The sequence below is a fragment of the Heterodontus francisci genome, chromosome 17 (assembly GCF_036365525.1).
Source record: "Heterodontus francisci isolate sHetFra1 chromosome 17, sHetFra1.hap1, whole genome shotgun sequence".
Classification (NCBI taxonomy): domain Eukaryota; kingdom Metazoa; phylum Chordata; class Chondrichthyes; order Heterodontiformes; family Heterodontidae; genus Heterodontus; species Heterodontus francisci.
Window position 1 is genome coordinate 82,422,950 of NC_090387.1, and position 21,921 is coordinate 82,444,870.

The 21,921-nt window shown below is 43.5% G+C and overlaps 1 protein-coding gene across 3 annotated transcripts in view; it reads left to right on the forward strand.

The window, feature by feature from the left end:
* Positions 1-21,921, forward strand: part of vac14 (vac14 homolog (S. cerevisiae)) — a 444,921-nt gene that overhangs the window by 422,638 nt on the left and 362 nt on the right. For 2 of the 3 annotated variants that reach the window (XM_068049759.1, XM_068049758.1), the window contains exon 20: positions 11,521-21,919. In XM_068049759.1, coding sequence (XP_067905860.1) covers positions 11,521-11,704 — 184 coding nt within the window. In that variant the 3' untranslated portion in view covers positions 11,705-21,919. Of the gene's footprint in view, positions 1-11,520; positions 21,920-21,921 lie in introns of those variants that run through there. The other variant, XM_068049760.1, reaches the window with a different exon arrangement.

The following is a 21,921-nucleotide window of genomic DNA, read 5'->3' on the forward strand; positions in this document are numbered from 1 at the left end:
CAAACACTAGGTGAGACTAAGGTTAAGTGCTTCATTTCACAGCACGTGAATAAATAAAGCAACAATGACATATTTCAATCAGTACAAGTTGTCTTTGTTGTAATAATACAAAACAATGAAGGTGCTCCCCTTACCCACATTAGTGTGTTTTCTTTCATGGCGTGAACACTGGGAACCCCATGATGGTGTCAGGGGAACCCCTTGACCGTATTTGTGGTAATAAAAAAAGTATAAACGGAAATTAGGAAAGCCAAGAGAGGACATGAAAAATTATTGGCAGGTAAAACCCAAAGATGTTTTATCAGTACATTAAGAGCAAGAGGATAACTAAGGAAAGGGTAGGGCCTATTAGAGATGTACAAGGGGAACTTATGCGTGGATGCAGAAGATGTAGGCAGGGTTTTTAATGAGCTTTTTGTCTCTGTCTTCACAAAGGCGAGGGATAGGAGAGGGATGATGCACACATTGTAGTGAAAGAAGAGGAATGTGAAATATTCGATACGATAAGCATAATGAGAGAGGAAGTACTAGAGGGTCTGACATCCTTGAAAGTGGATAAATCGCCATGGCCAGATGGATTGCATCCCAGGTTGTAAAAGGAAGACAGGGAGGAAATAGCAGATGAGTTGAAGATCATCTTCAAATCCTTACTGGATATGGGCGAGGTGCAAGAGGATCGGAGGTCTGCGAACATTGCACCATTGTTTAAAAAGGGTGCGAGGGGCAGAACAAATAATTATAGTTCCTCAATTATAGGCCGGTCAGTCTGACCTCGATGGTGGGTAACTTACTAGAATCAATTCTGAGACAGGATAAACTGCCTCTTAGAAAGGCACGGATTAATCAGGGATAGTCAGCATGGATTTGTTAAGGGAAGGTCATGTCTTACTAACTTGATTGAGATTTTTTGAGGAAGTAACAAGGAGGATTGATGAGGGTACTGCAGTGGATGTGGTCTACGTGGATTTTAGTAAGGCATTTGACAAGGTCCCGCATGGCAGACTGCTCAGAAAAATGAAAGCCCATGGGATACAGGGGAATGTGGCAGGTTGGATCCAAAATTGGCTCAGTGACAGAAAACAAAGAGTAGTAGTCAACAGATGTTTTTGTGAATGGAAGGCGGTTTCCGGTGGCATTCCACAGGGCTCATTGTTGGGTCCCTCGGTGTTTGTGGTATATATTAATGATATGGACTTAAATGTGGGAGGCATGATTGGGAAATTTGCTGATGGCACAAAAATTAGCCGTGTAGTTGATAGTGAAGAGGATAGCTGTAGACTCCAGAATGATATCAATGGTTTGGTTGAGTGGGCGGAAAAGTGGCAAATGGAATTCAATCCAGAGAAGTGTGAGGTAATGCTTTTGGGGAGGGCAAACAAAGCAAGAGAATACACCATCAACGGGGAGATAGTGAGAAGGGCAGAGGAAGTGAGAGACCTTGGAGAGCACGTCCATAGGTGGCAGGACAGGTAGATAGAGTGGTGAAGTAGGCATATGGAATGCTCTCCTTTATTGGCAGAGGTATGGAATACAAAAGCAGAGATGTAATGCTGGAACTGTATGAAATGCTGGTTGGGCCACAGCTGGAGTATTGCATACAGTTCTGGTCACCACATTACAGGAAGAACATAATTGTTCTGGAGAGAGTACAGGGAGGAGATCTACAAGAATGTTGCCATGGCTTGAAAGTAGCAGCTATGATGAAAGATTGGATAGGTTAGGGTTGTTTTCCTTAGAACAGAGGAGGCTGAGGGGTGACTTAATTGAGGTGTACAAAATTACGAGGGGCCTAGATAGAGTAGACTGGAAGGACCTGTTTCCCCTAGCGGAGAGATCAGTTACTGGGGGCACAGATTTAAGGTGATTGGTAGAAGGATTAGAGGGGGCATGAGGAAAAACGTTTACACCCAGAGGGTGTTGAGTGTCTGGAATTCACTGCCAGGAACAGTGGTGGAGGCAGAAACCCTCAATTCTTTTAAAAGGCCATGTACCTGAAGTGCTGTAACCTGCAAGGCTACGGGACCAGGTGCTGGAAGGTGGGATTGGATTGAGCGCCTTGTTTTTTCGACTGGTGCAGACACGATGGGCTGAATGGCCTCCTTCTGTTCCATAATGTTTCTATAGTTCTATGGTAATCTAGTGTTTAGTTCCGAGCATGTCAGAGCTCCAGGTCTGTAGTATAAAGAGAGACTAGTGTCCAATATTAGTCAGGCCACACCGTCCCATCCAATATCTTGCTGCATGCTTGTGAATGCTGAGCAAGTCACCATGGTGTGGTGGGACACAGGCATCACCTATAATTTTCCCAAACAGTGAGCTCCTCATTCAAAAATGTCACAGTGGGCAATCGCCAAGGCCCACAGGAAGAGAAAGGGAGATAAATCTGCAGGGCTCATAGTTGTATGAAATCGTTCTATTTTAAATTAGTTCTTTAACTAGATGGATGGAAGCTGGGGTCACCCTGCCTCCAAATCACATCCAGTTGTCGCCCTTTGTTGCAGGAGGGAAATGAAAGGGAAAAGCACTGAATCCTAACTCGGCCAGGCAGGACTGGAGATAAATGGAGCAGCAGGTCTGTTGAAGGTCACAGGTGAAAGGGAGGCTGACTTCAAATGGGCTTCAGGATGTTTTAAAAGTGCCACTGATATGGGCCACGGTGGCAGTGTGCAGAGAGGCACTGATTGATTGACATTTGTGGGTTAGGCCTGCCTTTAGCCCTGCCGGTGTGTGTTTGCTCAGTACTCTGGTGGTTACTGGATAGTAATTTAGTGGGAACAGGCTGCATGTGGAGTTTTCTGATAAAGCTGTTGCGGAGAAAATGCTAACGGTAGCAAAACTCCTGCTGATGGCCTTGAGTGCATGTCGCTGCCAATGATTGGAGTGGGCAGGGCGCTGATCTCTCAGCTGTCTCCTTGCACGACTGATATCGTGTATTCCAACCCAGGGAGTGTAAACAGAGAAGGAAACAAACAGGAAGTGTGGCCTACCAAAGTCTGCTAGAGCATCTGACCCTTCCCAGTGGCCAGGCACTAACCCTGTAAATGCTGACAATGATTTGCTGGTGTTTTGTGTGTTAGTGACTCCAGTTTTATTCTTGGAGATTTACTCATATTTGTGGCCCTTCAGCAAATACTTGGAAATGCACCACATATTGTACTTTGCTTCAGAGTTGTGTTAGGACTAGGTGAGAAAGGGGTCTCAGGCTACCCTCTCGCCCCTTCTCTGGTTTGGCCGTAACAGAGTTTATCTTTTTAAATAAAGTGGTTTTAGCTTACCAACTGAGTAAGCCCTTGCTAACTGCACTCTAATTACAATTGCAAGTGAACAAATTAGACAAGTTTTCTTGGGTTTAAACAAGAAAAATGCAAGTTTATTAACCTTATCACTCTAACCCGGTTAAAATTACTGAAATACGCAACATGTCCCGCTCACATGCATACTAGAGGCTCACACACACACAAATAGGTACAGAAGGGGAGAAAGAATTGGGAGGTTGAAGTAGACTTGGCAATAAATGGAATACAGATATTGTCTTTAGTGTCCTTGATTGAAGTTAAAGTCTGGAAGTCGTCGCAGGGGTCACATGCACAATTTCAGGCTTGCTTCTCTGGTACCAGAAGGCTGAAGGGAAGTTTCAATTGTCTTTGTGCTGGTCACCTGTAGTTCTGTAGTTTTTAGGGTTGCAAGCTGCCACCGTGGTTTCCCTGAGACCTTGCTGGAGAGAGACAGAGAGAGAGACTTTTTCTGCCTGTCCAGTTGCAAGTCTTGAATTTTGTCTCAGAGTGAACAAAAAAGACCTCAGGGTTACCAGCAGTTATGTCATGTGACCATCTCTTTATTTGAAACAGCAGCTGCTAGTAGGGGGAGTTTGGCTCTTTCAAAGTCAAAGGGGTGTCAATGTCTGTTGATTACCCCTATTGGCAAAACCAATCTCGCTAATTGAATCAGGAAGTACTCCCATTGTTTCAGCTAGACTGGTCAATTTCCTTCCATCTTTCAGCCAGCCCTTGTCTTCTCAGAATGCAAATGTGCGGCCATTTTTTTTTACTGTTCAGTTCTGCTTTTTAAAGTTATTTGCAATGTCCAGTAGAAGTTTCAAGCAGTGTTCCATATGATGAAATTAATATCTTTCCGTTTGGCAGGTGTGGTTTCCGTCACAGCTGCATTGGTAAAATGCAGCCAGTGTTATCCTCCGGTCTCTCTGCTTCCTAAAGTCATCTTCTCTGGCTATAGGGCACCTAGATGGAATGAATCTGGGCTCTCTCAACCCAATTCCTAAGACTAGTAAGATGTAGAGGACATTTTGATCAGACAATCTCAGACAAACAAGGAAGGGTGATGTGGCAGACGAGTAGTTTTTATCTGAGATTCAGGTTTAATACAGAACGGGGGAGTTTACTCTGTGCCAAGCCCATTCTGAGTCCAAGTGAGAAACGTGGAAGCTGTTTCTCCTCAGCACTGTCGTGTCTCTCTATTAAGCAAAACCCTCTCTCTCTCTCTCTCTCTCTGTCTCTTCCCCTATCTGTGATTTCTCTGCGTCTCTCACCCCATGTCTCTGCGTCTCTCCCCCCACCTCTCTGCACATCGCCCCTCTCCTCTGCGTCCCATTCCCCTCCGGTGTGGTTCTCCACACCCCCCCCCCCCCCCCCCCCCCACACCGTGTGGTCCCCCCCATCCAATTCTCCCCCCGCCCCCGTTTCTCCCTCTTGCACAAGAACATAAGAAATAGGAGCAGAAGTAGACCATTTGGCCCATCGAGCCTGCTCCGCCATTCCATACGATCATGGCTGATCTTAGGCTTCAATTCCACTTTCCTTCCTATTCCACGTATCCCTTGATACCCCACGAGACCAAAAATCTATCTATCTCAGCCTTAAATGTATTCAATGATGGAGCATCCACAACACTCTGGGGTGAAGAATTCCAAAGATTCATAACCCTTTGAGTGTAGTAATTTCTCCTCATCTCAGTCCTGAAAGGTTGGCCCCTTTTCCTGAGACTGTGTCTCAGTGTTCTAGATTCCCTGACTAGTGGAAACAATCTTTCAGCTTCTACCCTGTCAACCCCTTTCAGAATCTTGTATGTCTCAATTAGATCGCCTCTCATTCTTCTAAACTCCAGAGAATGCAGGCCCAATTTACTCAGCCTCTCATCATAGGACAACCCTTTCATCCCAGGGACCAATTTAGTAAACCATCGCTGCACTTCTTCCAGTGCAAGTACATCCTTTCTTAAATGTGGAGACCAAGTCTGCACACAGTATTCCAGGTGGAGTATCACCAAAGCCCTGTAAATTTTTGGAAGACTTCTTTATTCCTGTATTTCAATTCCCTTGCAATAAAGGCCAACATGCCATTTGCCTTCCTAGTAGCCTGCTGCACCTGCATATTAACTTTGTGCATTCCTTGTACGAGTACCCCCAAGTCTCTCTGAACATCAACACTTGCCAGTTTTACACCTTTAAAAATTCTGCTTTTCTATTTTTACGACCAAAGTGAACAACTTCACACTTCCCTACATTATACTCCATTTACCATCTTGTTGCCCACTCACTTAACTTGTCTATATATCTTTGCAACCTCTCTACATCCTCCTCGCAGCTTACCTTTCCACCGAGTTCTGTATCATCGGCAAACTTAGAAACATAACTCTCTGTCTTTTCATCCAAGTCATTAATATAGAGTATAAGTAGCTGAGGCCCCAGCACTTGCGGCACCCCACTATTCACTGCCTGCCAACTTGAAAATGCCACATTTATGCCCACTCTCTGCTTCCTGTCTGTTAACCAATCCTCTATCCACATTAATATATTACCCCCAACACCATCTTTCCAAAGGGATCAAGGGATATGGAGAGAAAGCGGGAACAGGGTACTGAATTAGACAATCAGCTATTATTTTTCTGAGTGGCGGAGCAGGCCCAAAGGGCTGAATGGACTACTCCTGCTCCTATTTTCTCTGTTTTTCTATGTTTCTATTAATCTTTTATGTGGCACCTTATCAAATGCCTTTTGGAAATCCAGATACACTACATCTACTGGTTCCCCTTTATCTACCCTACTAGTTATATCCTCAAAAAACTCTAATAAATTTGTCAAACAGGATCTCCCTTTAGCAAAACTATGCTGATTTGTTCTAATCATACTCTGCTTTTCCAAGTGCAGTGTTAAGACTTCTTTAATAATAGTTTCCAGCATCTTCCCAACGACTGATAGGTTAACTGGCCTGTAGTTCCCTGTTTTTTCTCTACCTCCTTTCTTGAAAAGCGGCGTAACATTTGCCAACTTCCAATCTGACGGGACCATTCCTGAATCTAAGGAATTCTGGAAAATCACAGTCAGCACATCCACTATATCTGCAGCTATTTCTTTTAGAACCCGAGGATGTAGGCCATCTGGTCCTGGGGACTTGTCAGATTTTAGTCCCTCAAGTTTCTCCAATACTTTTTCTCGACTGATATCAATATCCTTAATTTCCTCACTCTTTTTAGCCCCTAGGTTACTGCCTATTTCTGGTATGGAACTTGTGTCTTGTACTGTGAAGACAGACACAAAAATGCTGTGACTTTCTGATCAAAAGAGAGAACTGATGAGCATCATCACTGCTTTCTGTTGAGTCACTGCTCTCGATCGGGGGGCTTGCCAGTGGGCTCCTTATTCCTACAGTGTCAGTTCTCTCTACAAGCCCAATAACACTGGCGAGTCATACCCTTTCACGAGAGAGCAAAGAACCACAGGAGAACAAAAATAAGATGTTAATCCCCACTGAGCCACATGCTTATTCCCACTATAAAAGCAACTGGCTACGCTGCAGCTGTCCCCACACGTTCAGGTTAAATTGTTTATCTTCCTCAGCAGTTTGTAAGGCAGGAAGGACATCCAGTGCTCCAGTCCAGGTGAGTGTTGTGACCGTCACTCTGCTGGTACAACCAAGCCAAGGGCAGCCCGCTGTCAGTCACACAGGGTTGGCCGGCCGTATGTTGGACAACCATGCTTTAACCCCTGCGTATGTCTGACTCATGCTGACATTTGGATATCACCTGTGCTGTAATTAAGCTGTCCAGAGAGCTGCCTGTGAGTCACCAGGGCTGTGGTGACTCACCTGAAAGCAGTTTATTGATTACTTAATGCATTTATTATCTAATCTCTGAATCCAAAAAAAATAAATGTTTTAAGACTGAACTTCTGGCACCAGCTCTTGAACCCAATGATCCCACTGTTTCAAGCCTTTATTTCAGCATTTAAATTGAGATGAGAAGACAGTGGCTGAGTGGAGCCTTTCTGAAGTGCTAGAAAGTTCATAGGAATTGTTAGATAAAAGACCACTGTCCATCTAGTTCACTTTCTACCCTCCTGGTAGTCACATGATATAACATAATGGAGTTAATGACTAATCACAGCAAACAATCTCCAATCAGTCTAGAACAGACCCAGACATGAGGTGAGGAAACTCCCAGTGGTGGAGAGCTTTGGTTCAAAGTCACCTGTTCCTCCCAAGCATGCTAAACTTACCACACATCATGTCTCAAATTACTCATATACTGTATCCCAAAATGTTATTTTTCTGGAAAAAAATACTCTCTTAAAGTGCTGTCTTCGTTTTCACTTTGTTACCTTTTATTTTACCAACTTTTTTCCCTTTCGTTCCTGAAGGCACTGACTGTGATACAGCATCTGATTGACTGCTCCTCACATGTCAGCTTAGACAGAGAAATGTTAGGCAGGTTATTCCACCATGAACAGCATCACAGCTGCAGCAAATCCTGTATCCCCCACCCCAAGTGTTGAACAGGGCCCTGTATAGCAGTCAGAAGGGGAAACTTGGCTTATGCATTTTTATTCTCTCTCTATCCCAGAGACTGTGAACTGGATTTGTAGCAAACCCTGCTGTCCCTACCCACCAACCCACCCCGATCAATTTGGCTAAATCAGCATAGCCTGGGGCTCAAGCCTGGAAACTTCATTTTCTGTAGATGTCTGTACTGTATCAGGCAGGGCAAAAGTTTATTCACCAGATTACACTTTCTACAAAAACATAAACATGCATCCAAGTTTTGGATGGAGTTTTATTGGTTGTAATTTGCTGAAGATATGTATTTTCTGTTCATTTGCCTGTAATATGTTGAGTTTGGGTTGGCGGGATGAGAGAGGCTTTTTTGAAGTGGAGATGTTGGTTCCTGCTCTGCAGCTTCGGTCACTTAAGGGGCTTGTTGCAGGAATTAAGGCACAATGGATTAAAGAGATTCAAGTCCTTTCTGTTGTGGTACATCTGGGAAATGGAAAGCGAAGAAGAGCAGGAGTTGAGAAACATTTGGGATTGGTGGGATGTGGGCAGTGCAGGGCCACGGAGATCTGTGCTGTTTTGTTTTCTATTTAGGTAAGTGGTTGGGACCCAGGCATAAGAAGTGGTTATGGATGGCGGATGCTGATCAATGTACGTGTTGGGAGAAGAAATAATCAAGACTTGAGGTGCTTTAAAGCGAAGGAACAGTGGGATCTAAGGTGTAGGCAGATACCTAGATCTTCAATGGTATTGAAGCTTAGATTAAAAGGCAATTGGTTTGTACAGAGTATCATCCAATATACAAACATATGAAAATGACAGGCAGGAAAAGACTAGCTGCTCCATCAGCTTGCCCCGCATTCATAGTGCCTGGAGCCTCATGTTTAGACATTTCCTGCTTCTCATTAGCCATGTAATCTTCCGGAAGAGGTAAAAAAAAGGACAGAAAGGGGGACAATCTGGTAACTTCCTCTCTGTTCCCCTCAGGCGATTGAAACAAGTCCTGAAGATCACATGGACAATGCTTATGTTAATTGTTAAATCACTTTCCTATTATAAGTCTTGATAAGTGAGTGCTGCCAATGTAGTAGTAAAGGAAGAAGCAGTAGTGATGTTGGCAATTCTCACAGTAGAAAAGTCACCTGGTTTAGATGGAGTGTACCCTAGGTCACTGAGGGAAGTAAGTGTGGAAATTACAGAGGCTGTAACCACAGTCTTTCAATCCTGTTTGGATGTCTGGGTGATGCCAGAGGACTCGAGGCTCGCACGTGTTAGACCCCTGTTTAGAAAGGAGGAAAGGGATAATCCCGGCAACTACAGGCCAGTCAACCTAACATTGCTGGTGGAGAAACTTGTAGAGACAATAATCCAGGACAAAATTAATCAGCATTTAGAAGAGTATGAGCTAATAAATGAAATTCAGTATTGATTTGTTGAAGGCAAATCATGTTTGTCTATCTTGAGTTCTTTGAGGATTGATGAAAGTTATGTGGTTGATGTTGTGAATATGGAATCTCAAAAGGCATTTGACACTACCACATGATAAACTTTGAGCAAAATTAAAGCCCATCAGATTATAGGGACAGTGGCAGCGTGGACACAAAATTGGCTACGGGTTAGAAAACAATAGTGGCAAATGGTTGTTTTTCAGACTGGAGGGAAGTATACGGTGGCGTTCCCAAGGGGTCAGTATTATGACCACTGCACGTTTTGATATATTAATAATCTCGACTTGGGTATACAGGGCATAATTTCAAAGTTTGTGATGGTATGAAACTTTCAAATGTAGTAAACAATGAAGGGAATAGTAACAGACTTTAAAAAGCATACGGATCCTTGGCTTTCTCAATAGAGGAATAGAGCACAAAAACAAGGAAGCTATGCCAACCTTTATTTTTAAAAAAACTGTTCCGAAGAAGGGTCACTGACCCGAAACGTTAACTCTGCTTCTCTTTCCACAGATGTTGCCAGACCTGCTGAGTGGTTCCAGCATTTCTTGTTTTTATTTATAAAACACTGGTTCAGCCTCAGTTGAGTATTGTGTTCAGTTCTGGGCACCACAATTTAGGAAAACTGTCAATGCCTTAAGAGAGGCTGCAGAGGAGAATGGTATCAGGGATGAAGGACATCAGTTATGTGGCAAAACTGGAGAAGCTGAGATTGTTCTCCTTAGAACAGAGGTTAAGAGGATATTTGATAGAGGTGTTCAAAACCATGAAGCGTCTGATTCAGTAAATAAGGAGAAAGTGTTGCCAGTGGCAGAAGGGCTGGTAGCCAGAGGACACAGATTTAAGATGATTGGCAAAAGAACCAGAGGTGACATGAAACATTTTTTTTAAACAGCGGGTTATGATGATCTGGAATGCACTACTGGAAAGGGTGGTGGAAGCAAATTCAATAGTAATATTCAAAAGGAATGCTTGAATGCAAAAGAATTATAGGGCTATGGGGAAGGAGAAAGTGAGTTGGATTAATTAGATAGCTCTGCCAAAGAACTGGCATAAGCACAATGGGTCAAGAGGGCCTTTTCTGTGCGGTATCATTATAAGATGCAATCCCTGCTCCAGCCAAGAACTGGTCCAGCTCACTTTTAGAAGGCACAAGCCCACAATGTATTCCAGTAGTTCACTTCTCTCTGGGAAAAGAAACACCCCCTAACGTCTGGCCTATTCCTACTCTTGCATAGTTTATATATGCAAGCAATGGTTAGTCCATTGTTGGAGTATTCTGTGCTATTTTGGTGGCCATTAAAGGGAGGAAAGGGCATAGCAAAGAGTTACTAGAATGATACCGATAAGGTGAGGCGATGATTTTTGAAGATGGGCTTAAAACATTGAGGCTTTTTTTTCTATAATAGAGAAGGTTAGGCAGGAATTTAATAGTGATTTTCAGAATTCTGAAAGGTTTTGAATGAGTAAATAATGAAAGATTGCTTCCACTGGTTGGTGAGTTGGTAACAAGAGGACACACACTGAGGATGGCCACTATAAGAACAAAGGAGGAAGTCAAACACTTTTTCAAAGAGAGGATTGTTAGAATGTGGAATGTTTTACCCCATGTAGATAATGAGGTGTAGATGATATTTGAAAAAGGAATTGGTTGGGTGAAAAGAAAATACATAAATATAGTACAGAGCAAAGAAATGGGAGTCGAGTGTTTGGCTGCACTTGAAGAGCTCTCACAGGCACACTGGGCCGAAGGGCCCCCTTCCCTGCTGCATCCTCTTTGACTGTAAATAGTATCTCAGATCTGATGCAGCAGAAGTTTGTTCATATCCTTGTGTTACCCTCTCCGTATACCTCAGCTCACAGTAGATCCCTGTCTGAACAAAATGCTCAAATTAGAGTTGAGGTGAGAGTACTAGGTTTCTTCACAGCATCAGAGACTTCTTTTTGCAGCTGCCTGAGCTGCATCTATAATCAGCTCCTGGAGCCAGCTTAATGAAAGCTGTCCACATCCTACCCCTGACCGAGCCCATCCCCAGTCGCCCCACTTTTGCCAGATAATAAAGTTTTCTTTTTGAATTCATTGTTAAGACATGAGCATTGCTAATAAGGCTGACATTTATTAAGCATCCCTAATTGACCTTGAGATGGTGGTGGTGGTGAATCGCTGCAGTCCATGTGGTGAAGATGCTCTGATGGTACTATTGGGTCGGGAGTTCCAGAAATTTAACCAGCAATAATGTCTATTTAATCTCCTGTTAGTCTTGTGTTGACAAAATTGTTTTAATTTTCAGGCCCACTGAGAAGCCGGCAACCTCCAACAAGCAAGTCCCTTCAGAAATCGACTATAGTGAACTGCTGCAGCACTTTGAGAAGGTACAGAACAAACACCTAGAAATCCGGCATCAGCGGGCAGGCCGCAATGATCAGCTGGAGCGGAAACTCGTCCGTGACACAGAGGCAACCCATTGTGTGTGATGGGCCACCATTCAAAGGACAATGCACGCTCAACTGTCGGATTGCCAGCTGTGGGCAGGCTGAACCGTGGAGCTGTTTTTGTGGGGCCACCCTAGCTGCCTTTGCAATGCAGAGTCCTTTACCACGATTAATACTCTCAGTATGTGGACTGGGCAATATTCCTGTGTTAAATGTGTAGAATTAATAGGTCTGTGAGAATGTCGAAGTGGAGTAGTGATCATTGTCCCCCAATTTTCCTCAGTGCCCCCACATGGTAGAGCCTTTACATTGATCATTGTTCCCCCTCATTGCCCCCACATGGTAAAGTCTTTACGCTATCGATGCTTACCCAGCTGCCCAGCCACATGCAATAGTTTCTCTGGTTCAGAGAATATTTTATTTTTCATTTGTGCACCAACCCTTATGCAAATAACTCTGCCTCTCCTCCCCTTCTCCTCCGCAATGGAAATCAAATTCCATCTTTGTCTAAAACCATTCCTCATTTCACAGGAACAGAAAATATCCCAGTCAGGATCAATTCAGGAATTTCTCTAGCAACCATCACCATATGTGAACTCATTCAGTGTGAGTAGGCTCTTTGTCTCCTCTTCAATCACACTGCCATTTTGAGCAAATACTTCACCATTTATATAGCCTATGGTCTACTTCAACCTTGTAACACTTTTAGGACATCAGTGAGCGGCCTTCAACGAAGGTCAGCTGCAACCAGTTTAATGAGATATTACAATTAATGAGCAATTACAAAGCCTAGTCAACAACCTGATGGGCAGAGAGTTGATTTGTACTGATCTCTTGTCTAAAGGACATACGGTTGACTAGTGTGGGAAAATGTTTCACTGCTTCAGCAGGGGCTGCACTTCTTGGGTTAAGGCTGAGATACATTGTTGGGAAGAGTAAAGGGAGCTTTAGTCTACATCTCACAGTTCTATAGCTGGCCTGGTGGTGTTTGATGCTGATGATGGGCAACAGGAGCATCCCAACAAGATTGCAGTGGTGCATTTTCACAGGAAGTGACTGGGTAGATTATGGTAAATAGAATTTAAAAAAGACATATCTCATTAAACTGGTTGCAGCTGACCTTAGTTGAAGGCTGCTCACTGATGTCCTAAAAGTGTTTCAAGGTTGAAGTAGACAATAGGCGCTATATAAATGGTGAAGTATTTGCTCAAAATGTACTATAAAATTAGGTGCACCAACTGCTGTGTTGGTACACACTAATGCTGTTTGTGGGGTGCAGTTGTACAATTTGAAGGATATGTAGGAAACTCTGACCTGTACACAAGGTCGGGCAATGCCAAAAAAAAGACAATTCTAAAAATCTTCAGAATGCAATCAAATAGTGGAATAGTAAGCTGCTTGAACACGGAATTGGAGGATGAGCTGCACATCTTGCCTTACCATTAAAGCTCCTGTCTGACCCTTGGGTGACCTGCTTTCCAAACTTGACAATGTCATTCTTTTTATTCACAAGATTGCCAGGAGCACCTTAAATGCATCTAGCTCTTTGTTTTAATCTATCACTGCACTCGGGTGGGGGGAATGTTGGGCATCTAAATTTTTGCACTATTATAAATCATGTCAGCTCTCCTGCTGATCCTTGTGCTTTGTTGTTTTACACAAACATTCAGTAAACTCTCGTTTTTGCTGTCCCTCCTTTGACCTATCGTTACTGCCTATTTATATCAATGTGGGGCCATGAGAGGACCAATGTTAGATGTGCCAGTCAGTAACTAGAGTGGGTACCCACTACTCTGAAAAACTTGTTTACTATCTATGGTTCAAAGTTTTTTTTAACGGAGCAAGCATTGATACTGCTGTGTCATCCAGAAAGTTGGAGGCGGGGCAGGACTTGTGGTTCTAATTTGTTCATAAACTACAGCAAACCGTCTCCGAACTCATGACCAAAACTGCAGCAGAGTCTGTTTACTAACGCTGGCAAACAGAGTCACTGGAGTACCACAGGATGTTTTCTCCAATAGAAAGCAGTGAGTGGAGGATAGTTGTTACATAAAACCGATTATATGAGTAACATCAATTCCAGTCACTTATTACACAGTAGAGGCTCCAGTTGTGATTGATGGGGGAAATTATCCAATCATCCCCATTCTGGCCAGGGCTTGTGGTATCACTATATACAGCCTTTTGCAAATGTAAAATAGCGGACATAAACAAACCTCATCAGACTTGGAGCAGGAGGAATTTGCTCATCAACCTGACGCATTGAAGGAGCCACAGAATTAATAACTCCTTCAAGCCTGATCAACACTCTCTGCTTAATTAGAAATACTCTAAATTCAAACATAAGTTTCAAAAAATTATGTTCTTTGCAAGCTGTTTTTTTTAAAGTTTTCCGCCTTTTAAACTCTCCATTTTAGAGACCCAAGTAACAGTCAATGTTTCTCCGAGACGGAGCGATATTAGAAACCATTTAACTCTCTCCCATGAAATAACTAAAATTAAAATCCACCAGCGATGATTAGTGTTATACAAAGTATTTTAAGCTCAGCTAGATGAGGTGAATTTTCCTTCAGAATCAAGTTGATCTGGTTGGGTTTGGCTGTAATTTTAAGGTCTCGGTTGCTGTGTAAGGTGCTGGACATGGGCTTGCTGTTCAATGCAGCCACTACTGTCCTCAGGCACTTGCGCCCACTGAAGTCTCCCACTGCTACTTCCATTTCTCCAAATGTATGTTTTAAATGCTGAAAAACTGCATAAATTCACTTCTATTAAAATTAACAGAACACACTAAAATTGATCATCCTTCCTCTTGTTCCTCCTCTTCCTCTCCCCACCCTGCCCCCCAACTACTCCTTCCACCTCTTCCCCCTCCTTCCACCTCTTCCCACCCAAACAAAATCATGACTTTCATAAGTTATGTTTTGGGGTTAAGGAGAAAGTTTGTTGAGCTGAAGGTAAACAACCTTATCTGTGTCCAGGGTCCACTCAGCTCATGTCATTGATCAGGATCCTGATGCTTTTTGGGGGAAGGGAAACAGAAATTAGCATTAACGTTTTATATCACAGATCATGTATTTAAGTCTGATTTTAAATGAGTATACTGCCCACACCTTATTGCATACGATTTTTGGTGCTGTTTTTGTCCAGCACTAGGACATCAGAATTTACACTGGAAACACAACAGTATGTTGACTGCAAGATATTACAGTAAAATTGCACTTAATGCACTTTAATGTTGTGTGATACTCAGTTTATCTCGCATCCCACTTCTCCCAACTCCATGAAAAGACCTGTACCCATCATTAATTCACCTCCAGTGTTATACAGTGACAGATCTGTACTCACCAGTACTGTACCCGAGTGTTTCACAATGTCTAATGCAAACCACGTTTGGAAGAGAAATCTGTACTGCTGGGTGTTTTTCACAGCTTGAATGTGAACATTGCACTAATTCCGTTACACATTATTGCAATCCTACTAACACTGCTTATAATTTTTTAAAATAGATTTATGGTTTTATTTAACCTTTTTCTCACTGGATGATTTTGGATCATCAACACAGTGAGTTTTGTTTTTTTTATATTTCGCCACATGAGCATTGATTTTTAAACTGTTACTGGAGTTAAGAAAGCACTTGCTTTAAAAAAAAAAACACCAGACTCTTGACTGGAAAGACATTTGCATAGTAATAGACCATACTTGGAACGGATAAAGGGGCTACTCCCTGCTCCAATTTAATCCACAATGGACTTTTGATTACCGGATGTTGAAGGTGGAGAGGCTAGCATTCCAGTTTAACTGCTAAGATGGCCGAATACACACACCGGCATGGTCAGACCAGTTTAGTCACATGACTAACTGTTGGAGTTTTTTTGAACTTGCCACAGAGTTTTAAAACTCAAAGCTGTTTGCTCCTGGACTGAAAAGGCCTCTCTCCTGTCTGCTCCCATCTCTTTCTCACGGAACTGAAGACACATGAATCCCGAGAGAGAAAAGTCTCCTACAGTGAACAAGGTTTAAGAAGAATACTGGGCCCCAACGACAAGCAAGGACTACAGCGAGCTCGAAGCACAGTAACAAAAACCCCTCTTCAGAGATTGCCTCAAACCTCTCCACTATTTTTCTTCTCTTTTCTGTCTCTATTTGCATGTACGTATCGCGTATGCATGCTAGCATGGGGCGCAGTGTGTATCCGTAGGCGTTAACCGAATTAGAATTTAAGTTTTAATAAATTTCACTTTTCTTTAAACCTAAGGAGGCCTGTTTGTGCTCATTTCTTTGCCTGATAATTGGAAAGCGGTGACCAAGGATTCACCAAGGGGGAGATTAAAACATTGTGTGTTTAAAGTTAAAACCCTGTTACAATGAGACCAGGTGAAGGCTGAGAAAGACCTCTAGACATTTTTCTCACCTGGTCATAACAAATTTGGGTGCTAGTGTCTGGAATTTTACCCACAGACAAATGAGAGAAATTGGAAGTGGGAAGCCAAATTGTTCCCAATTAAAAAGGAGCAAGATTAATACAGGTTTTCTTGTGCTTGTGTGTGCTTGAATACTAACCTGTCTGCAACTGAAACTAGCAGCTCTCCAAGCCAGGGTGAAATAACTTGGGATAAGTTAAAAGCACTGTCTCTGGAGGAGTTGAGGAAAATGGCTGCGCACTGTGGGATCACTGTACGTGGCAAGGCTAGGAAGTCTGAACTCCTAAGGCCAACCATTTTTCCCTTGAATCTGCAGCAGCTGAAACTGTTAGAAGTAAACCCAGGCAGGGTACTGTTAGCAAAGATACAATTGGAACAGAGGAAACTTGAATTAGAGGAAAGAGAAAGGGAGAGACAGGAAAAAGAGCGAGAGAGAGGCAGGAGAGGGAGAAAGAGAGAGCCTTTCAAAAGCAATGTGAAGAAAATGAAAGGCAGGAGAGAGAAAGAATATTCCAGAAAGAATCTGAAGAAAGAGAGCTGAAGGAGTTAACTAGGGGGCAACAAAGTGATCCCAGTGAAAGCATAGCCAATATGGAGGAACATAATTCAGGGCTGGGTACAAAATTGCTAAAACTCGCTCAATTAATCCCACAACTCAACGAGGAAGATGTGGAAACTTTTTTGTGTCTTTTGAGAAACTGGCAAGGCAGCTAAAATGGCCAGCTGAGACCTGGTCTTGTTTAATACAAAGCAAGATAATTGGAATGCCCATGAGGTTTATTCCTTGCTGGCATATGAATTAGTGTCCAAAGCTTATCGCTGAAAGTTTAGAACCCTCAAAAAGCAAGCCAATCAAACTTATCTGGAGTTTGAAAGAAGTAAGCAGCTGGCTTTTGACCAGTGGCTGAGGGCTTTTAAAATACAGCTCAGCTGTGAGACTCTGAGAATTAATTCTGTTACAGGAATTTACAAATGCTCTCCCATTCTCAATCAAGACCCATGTAGAGGAGCAGCGAGTCCAGGGAGCGCAGCAAGCGGCCGTTCTGGCCAATGAGTTTGCTTTAATTTATAATTCAGCTTCCCGGGGGAACTTTTCCTAATCACCCCCACAAATCCGGAAAGGACAAAAGGTGGGAAGGTGATCTCCGCCCAGGCAGTCCTGGGAGAAAAAGGAAAGCAGGAGACACAGGCACTCCTCCAGCCAAAAAGGAAGGTGCTGTGAGCAAGAGTGAACCCCGGTGACCTGTGTGCTTCCATTGTAATAAAGCAGGGCATTTAAAAGCTGACTGCTGGAAACTAAAGGGAAAACCAGTAGGGTTAATCAGGGCACACCCACTCAGTGAAGGTGGAAGCCTGATGGAAAGCCCAGCAGAACAAGCTGTGGCATTAGCTGCAGGAAGCTTACTATGGCCAGTGCAGGAAAAGTTAATAAGATTCCTGAAGGTTATCAGGGTTTTGTGCCTGAAGGGAAAGTAACTCCATACCCCTCGAGTGGGCCAAGCAAGCCCATAGTGATTCTCAGGGACACAGGGGCCACTAGATCTCCTTTACTGGGAAAAGCCCTGACCTTTCCCTCAGAGTATGTTGAACACCAAAATGGTGGTGAATGGTATTGGAGGGCAGTGTATATCTGTACCTGTATATCGGGTGCACCTGGAGTGCGACCTAGTCTTGGGACCGGTGACCATAGGGATTGTCCCTAGTTTACCCGTGGGCGGGGTTGACCTGCTCCTAGGTAATGATCTGGCGGGGGTGAAGGTGGTAACCCCCCCACCCCCTGGCAGTAGTGAAAGAAAGACCACAGGAGGTCAGAGAGACAGGGCAGTGGCAGGAGACGGTCCCTTGCAGTGTCACTGAATGTGTAATGGATCAGGCCATGATCAAACCAGCTACCCAAGAGGAGACTGCATTGGCACTGTAGGCAGACGACCACGAGGTCTGCCTTTAAGGTTTTCTTCAGAAAGGTAGGAGACCCAGGGAATGAATTAAATGGATTTTCCCTAGGTGAGGCTCAGCGAGCCCACCCGGTATTGCAAGAGTTAGCACAGGCTGCCCAATCTGAAAGTGAAGCAGAGGGAGTCCCTGATTGCTACTATTTAAAGAATGAGGAAACGGAGTTCTCCTCACAGACCTGAGGGCAAGGAGTTGATCGTAGTTCACCAGTTAGTGGTGCCGTAGAGGTACTGAGAAGAAATATTATGGGCCCACGAGACTACAGTGGCTGTACATGCTAGTATACAAAAGACCAAAGCCCGCATAAGACAGCAGTTTGACTGACCAAAACTCCACAAAGATGTGGTAGAGTACTGCAGGAGTTGCTGCATGCAGCAGGTTGAGAGGCAACCCCAATCTACAGTGAAACCTGCACCCCTAAGTCCTGTACCAGTATTAGGAGGAGCTCCAGCCCAGGGCTGGTGAACTGTAAGGGAACACCTGCCAAGAACAAAAGGGGACAGGCAGGTACACGGCTGGCAAAAGTTTAGAAAGAGAAGGGGAAAAAGTGACCAAGAGGGCAGGTTGAAGGAAGTCCGGGTAGAATCCCAGATGAAAACCCCTACTCTCCAGTCTGCTGTCCCTGAAAAACGTGAAAGGTTACACCCCATGTCCTCCTATGTAAATGCAGACACAGGAAGTATCCTACCAGTGTTGCTAACAGCATTTGTAGGAACCTGCACAGACAAAGAGAGACCTCTAAGGGGCACTGAAACTATGAGGTTGATGCCTCACCTAATCAAAGTGCCACAGGAGAGTCCAGTCAATTCTGTACACATAACCTGCAGGTAGGAGTGTCCCAGAGAACAAAAGGGAGATTAACAAAGAATCCTCCCCCACAGCCAGAGGAAAAGGGAACCACCCATCCCCTGAAGTCAAAAGTCTTTGCATAACTCAACAAAGCACTGAAAGAGTTCAGGATAGACCCGCCCACTACTAACTCTCCTGGGAAAAAATGTTGCCTCAACAGGAACAAAACCCAAGGCAGTCATAGTAATGGGCAAACTGAAGAAAAGCTTCCCCAAAGAACCATATGGCTACTGGGATGACAAAAAAAGGCACCCAGAAAAGACAATTTTAATATGCTTTGAATGAAATGTGCCTTTTTTCAAATCGGATTTCATTCCCCTGGGTGTGGAGGTGTCATGCAGGCCCCCATCAGCCAAGAATGAGAGACATATTTTGCCACATGAACATTGATTTTTAAACTGTTACTGGAGTAAAGAAAGAACTTATTTTTTTTTAAAAACACCAGACCCTTGACTGGAAAGACATTTGCATAGTAACAGACAGTACTTGGAAAGGACAAAGAAGCCACTCCCTGCTCCAATTTAATCCGCACTGGACTTTTGATTACCAGACGTTGAAGATGGAGAGGCTAGCATTCCAGGTTAACTGCTAAGATGGCCAAATACACAAATAGACATGGTCAGACCAGTTTAGTCACATGACTAACTGGCTGTTGGAGTTTTCTTGAATTTGAACTTGTCACAGAGTTTTAAAACTCAGAAAGCTGATTGCTTCTGAACTGAAAAGACCTCGCTCCTGTCTGCTCCCATCTCTTTGTCACAGAACTGAAGACCCATGAACTCCAAAAGAGAAAAATATCCTAGTGAACAAGGTTTAAGAAGAATACTGGGCCCCAATGAAAAGCAAGATCTACCTACAAGCAAGGACAACAGCAAGCTCGAAGCACAGTAACAAAAACTCCTCTTCAGAGATTGTCTCAAACCTGTGCACTATTTCTTTTGCTCTTTTCTGTCTCTATTTGCATGTGCGTATCACGTATGCATGCTGGCATGGAGCGGCGTGCTTCCGTAGGCGTTAATCAAAATAGAGTTTTCTTCTTTAAACCTAAGAATGCCTGTTTGTGCTCATTTCTTTGCCCGATAATTGGAAAGCGGCGAACAAGGATTCACCAAGGGGGAGCTCAAAACACTGTTTAAAATTAAAACCCTGTTAAATAAGACCAGGTGAAGGCTGAGAAAGACCCCGAAGACACCTTTCTCACCTGGTTGTAACATATGCAGGGATATGTTGGGTGATGTTGAAGCATCTATAATGGAAGTGGGGAATGTTGTGTTCGTTTTTCTCAGGTGAAATCATTCTGCAAGCTGTTGACCTAATTTGGACACCAAAGTCTCATTCTTTAGTTGGACCGCACGGAGTGACTGCTTCCTGACATCTTCCTAAGCACCTAAGAGCTCAGCGCGCCAAGAGTGTCCAGCAAAAATTCAGACACTAGCTGATCACAGTTTGCTGCCCAGCCCCCCCCCCCCCCCCACTGTTTTGGTGAATAGCACTATTTGGGCAGTTGCTGCTCGGATTTACAATCAATGCTCTTTCTCTCTGTACAGAACTTTTATGCCCAAAACCAATATGTCAGAATGTCTAAATTGTGAATTTTTGTAAAATGAACAACTGTTCCAGTGATATCATCAGCTTCGTGTGGACAGCACTACCCAAGTTCAAACCATTGCAACTGCAATCGAGAGCAGGGGAACAGTAATCATACATCATGTACAGGTGCCTCCATGGGTAAATGCACCCCACCTGCTTTGGTGCTAAGCCTTACAAACTAGGACGTTCCGAGGCCTGGCTCGGTTAGCTGATCTCAGTGAGGGCTTCACTTGGAGTGGCGGGGAATCTGTGAGGGTTCATTGCTCCAGTTCACTAATGACCCTTATTGGGTCATTTGTATGTCCAAGCATCTGTGTGTTGCATGAGGACCACGTTGGATTGGCTGTGATGTCCTCCACAGTTTGATAACCTGCCTGTGCTCACTGTCTAGATTTGCATGTGAGAATGACCAGTGCCTTTTGGAACTGGACTCCAGTTAAAGCCTGTGCTGTCAGGATAGTGCAGGTGAGGGAAATGCAAGGTACATATACAGATCATTGTGGGTTTTCAGGAATACGTTTCTTGCAGTAAAGTAGGTGACAGTTGTTGCTCACCAGGTACCCCAAACATTCACTCATAACAGCAAATGAACAAAAGCAGTGACAGGCTGGTGCTCAGCACCATCTGTTGTTCATGTTTTCCATTATGATTGACTTTTCTTTTGCAAGATTGGCAAAATTAAGGGGCTCATTATAGATAATGCAGATTTGTCTAACGATCTCTATGGGTGAGGGTGTCCTGCCCCCAGATTCCTTCAGAATGAGGTGAGCCGAAAGCAGAACCCAATGTGGTCAATAAAGCGTAAATGTACTTCAATCATTGTAATCCTCCTTTACTCGGATCCATTTATCTATAAGGCAAGTGATTTGCCAGGACACACTGTGAATTTGCCGCCCACAGTGATACTTGCCTTAAAAAGGAGGTAACACAGATACCAGGTCAGGACTGAGCAGGCAGAAACGGGGGCAAGGACTAGCATAACAATCAAATGCTGCAACTGCATGTCTGACAGGTGCTGTAATTGCCTGTTGTTGGCACCATTTTCTGGCTACAAATTTAACAAATCACTTGCCTTAATTATTTTTAAGATGAATTATAAATTTGTGGTAAATCTGTTTAGCATGCAAAGAGGAAGAGCCAATCATGCCTCAGGTTTTAAATCAGGATGGCACATCGATGCAGGTGAATTATTAATCCTGTTTACAAAGATTTGTCCTTTGAGTTTAATATTTAAATAAACTGATACTGTACATAGATGTATAAATGAAATGATTTACCTTTTAACCCTGTTTACAGGGCAGCTGTTTGTAATTAAAGAAGCTTTGTGCTTACCGGGCACTTTTTTTCTAAGCTTATCAATGACTCCCAAATTCTGTGGTGCATTTTGATAGCCGTGATATTTCTGGTCTGGGATTTAAAGATTTTTTTATTTCTCTTGACCAAATT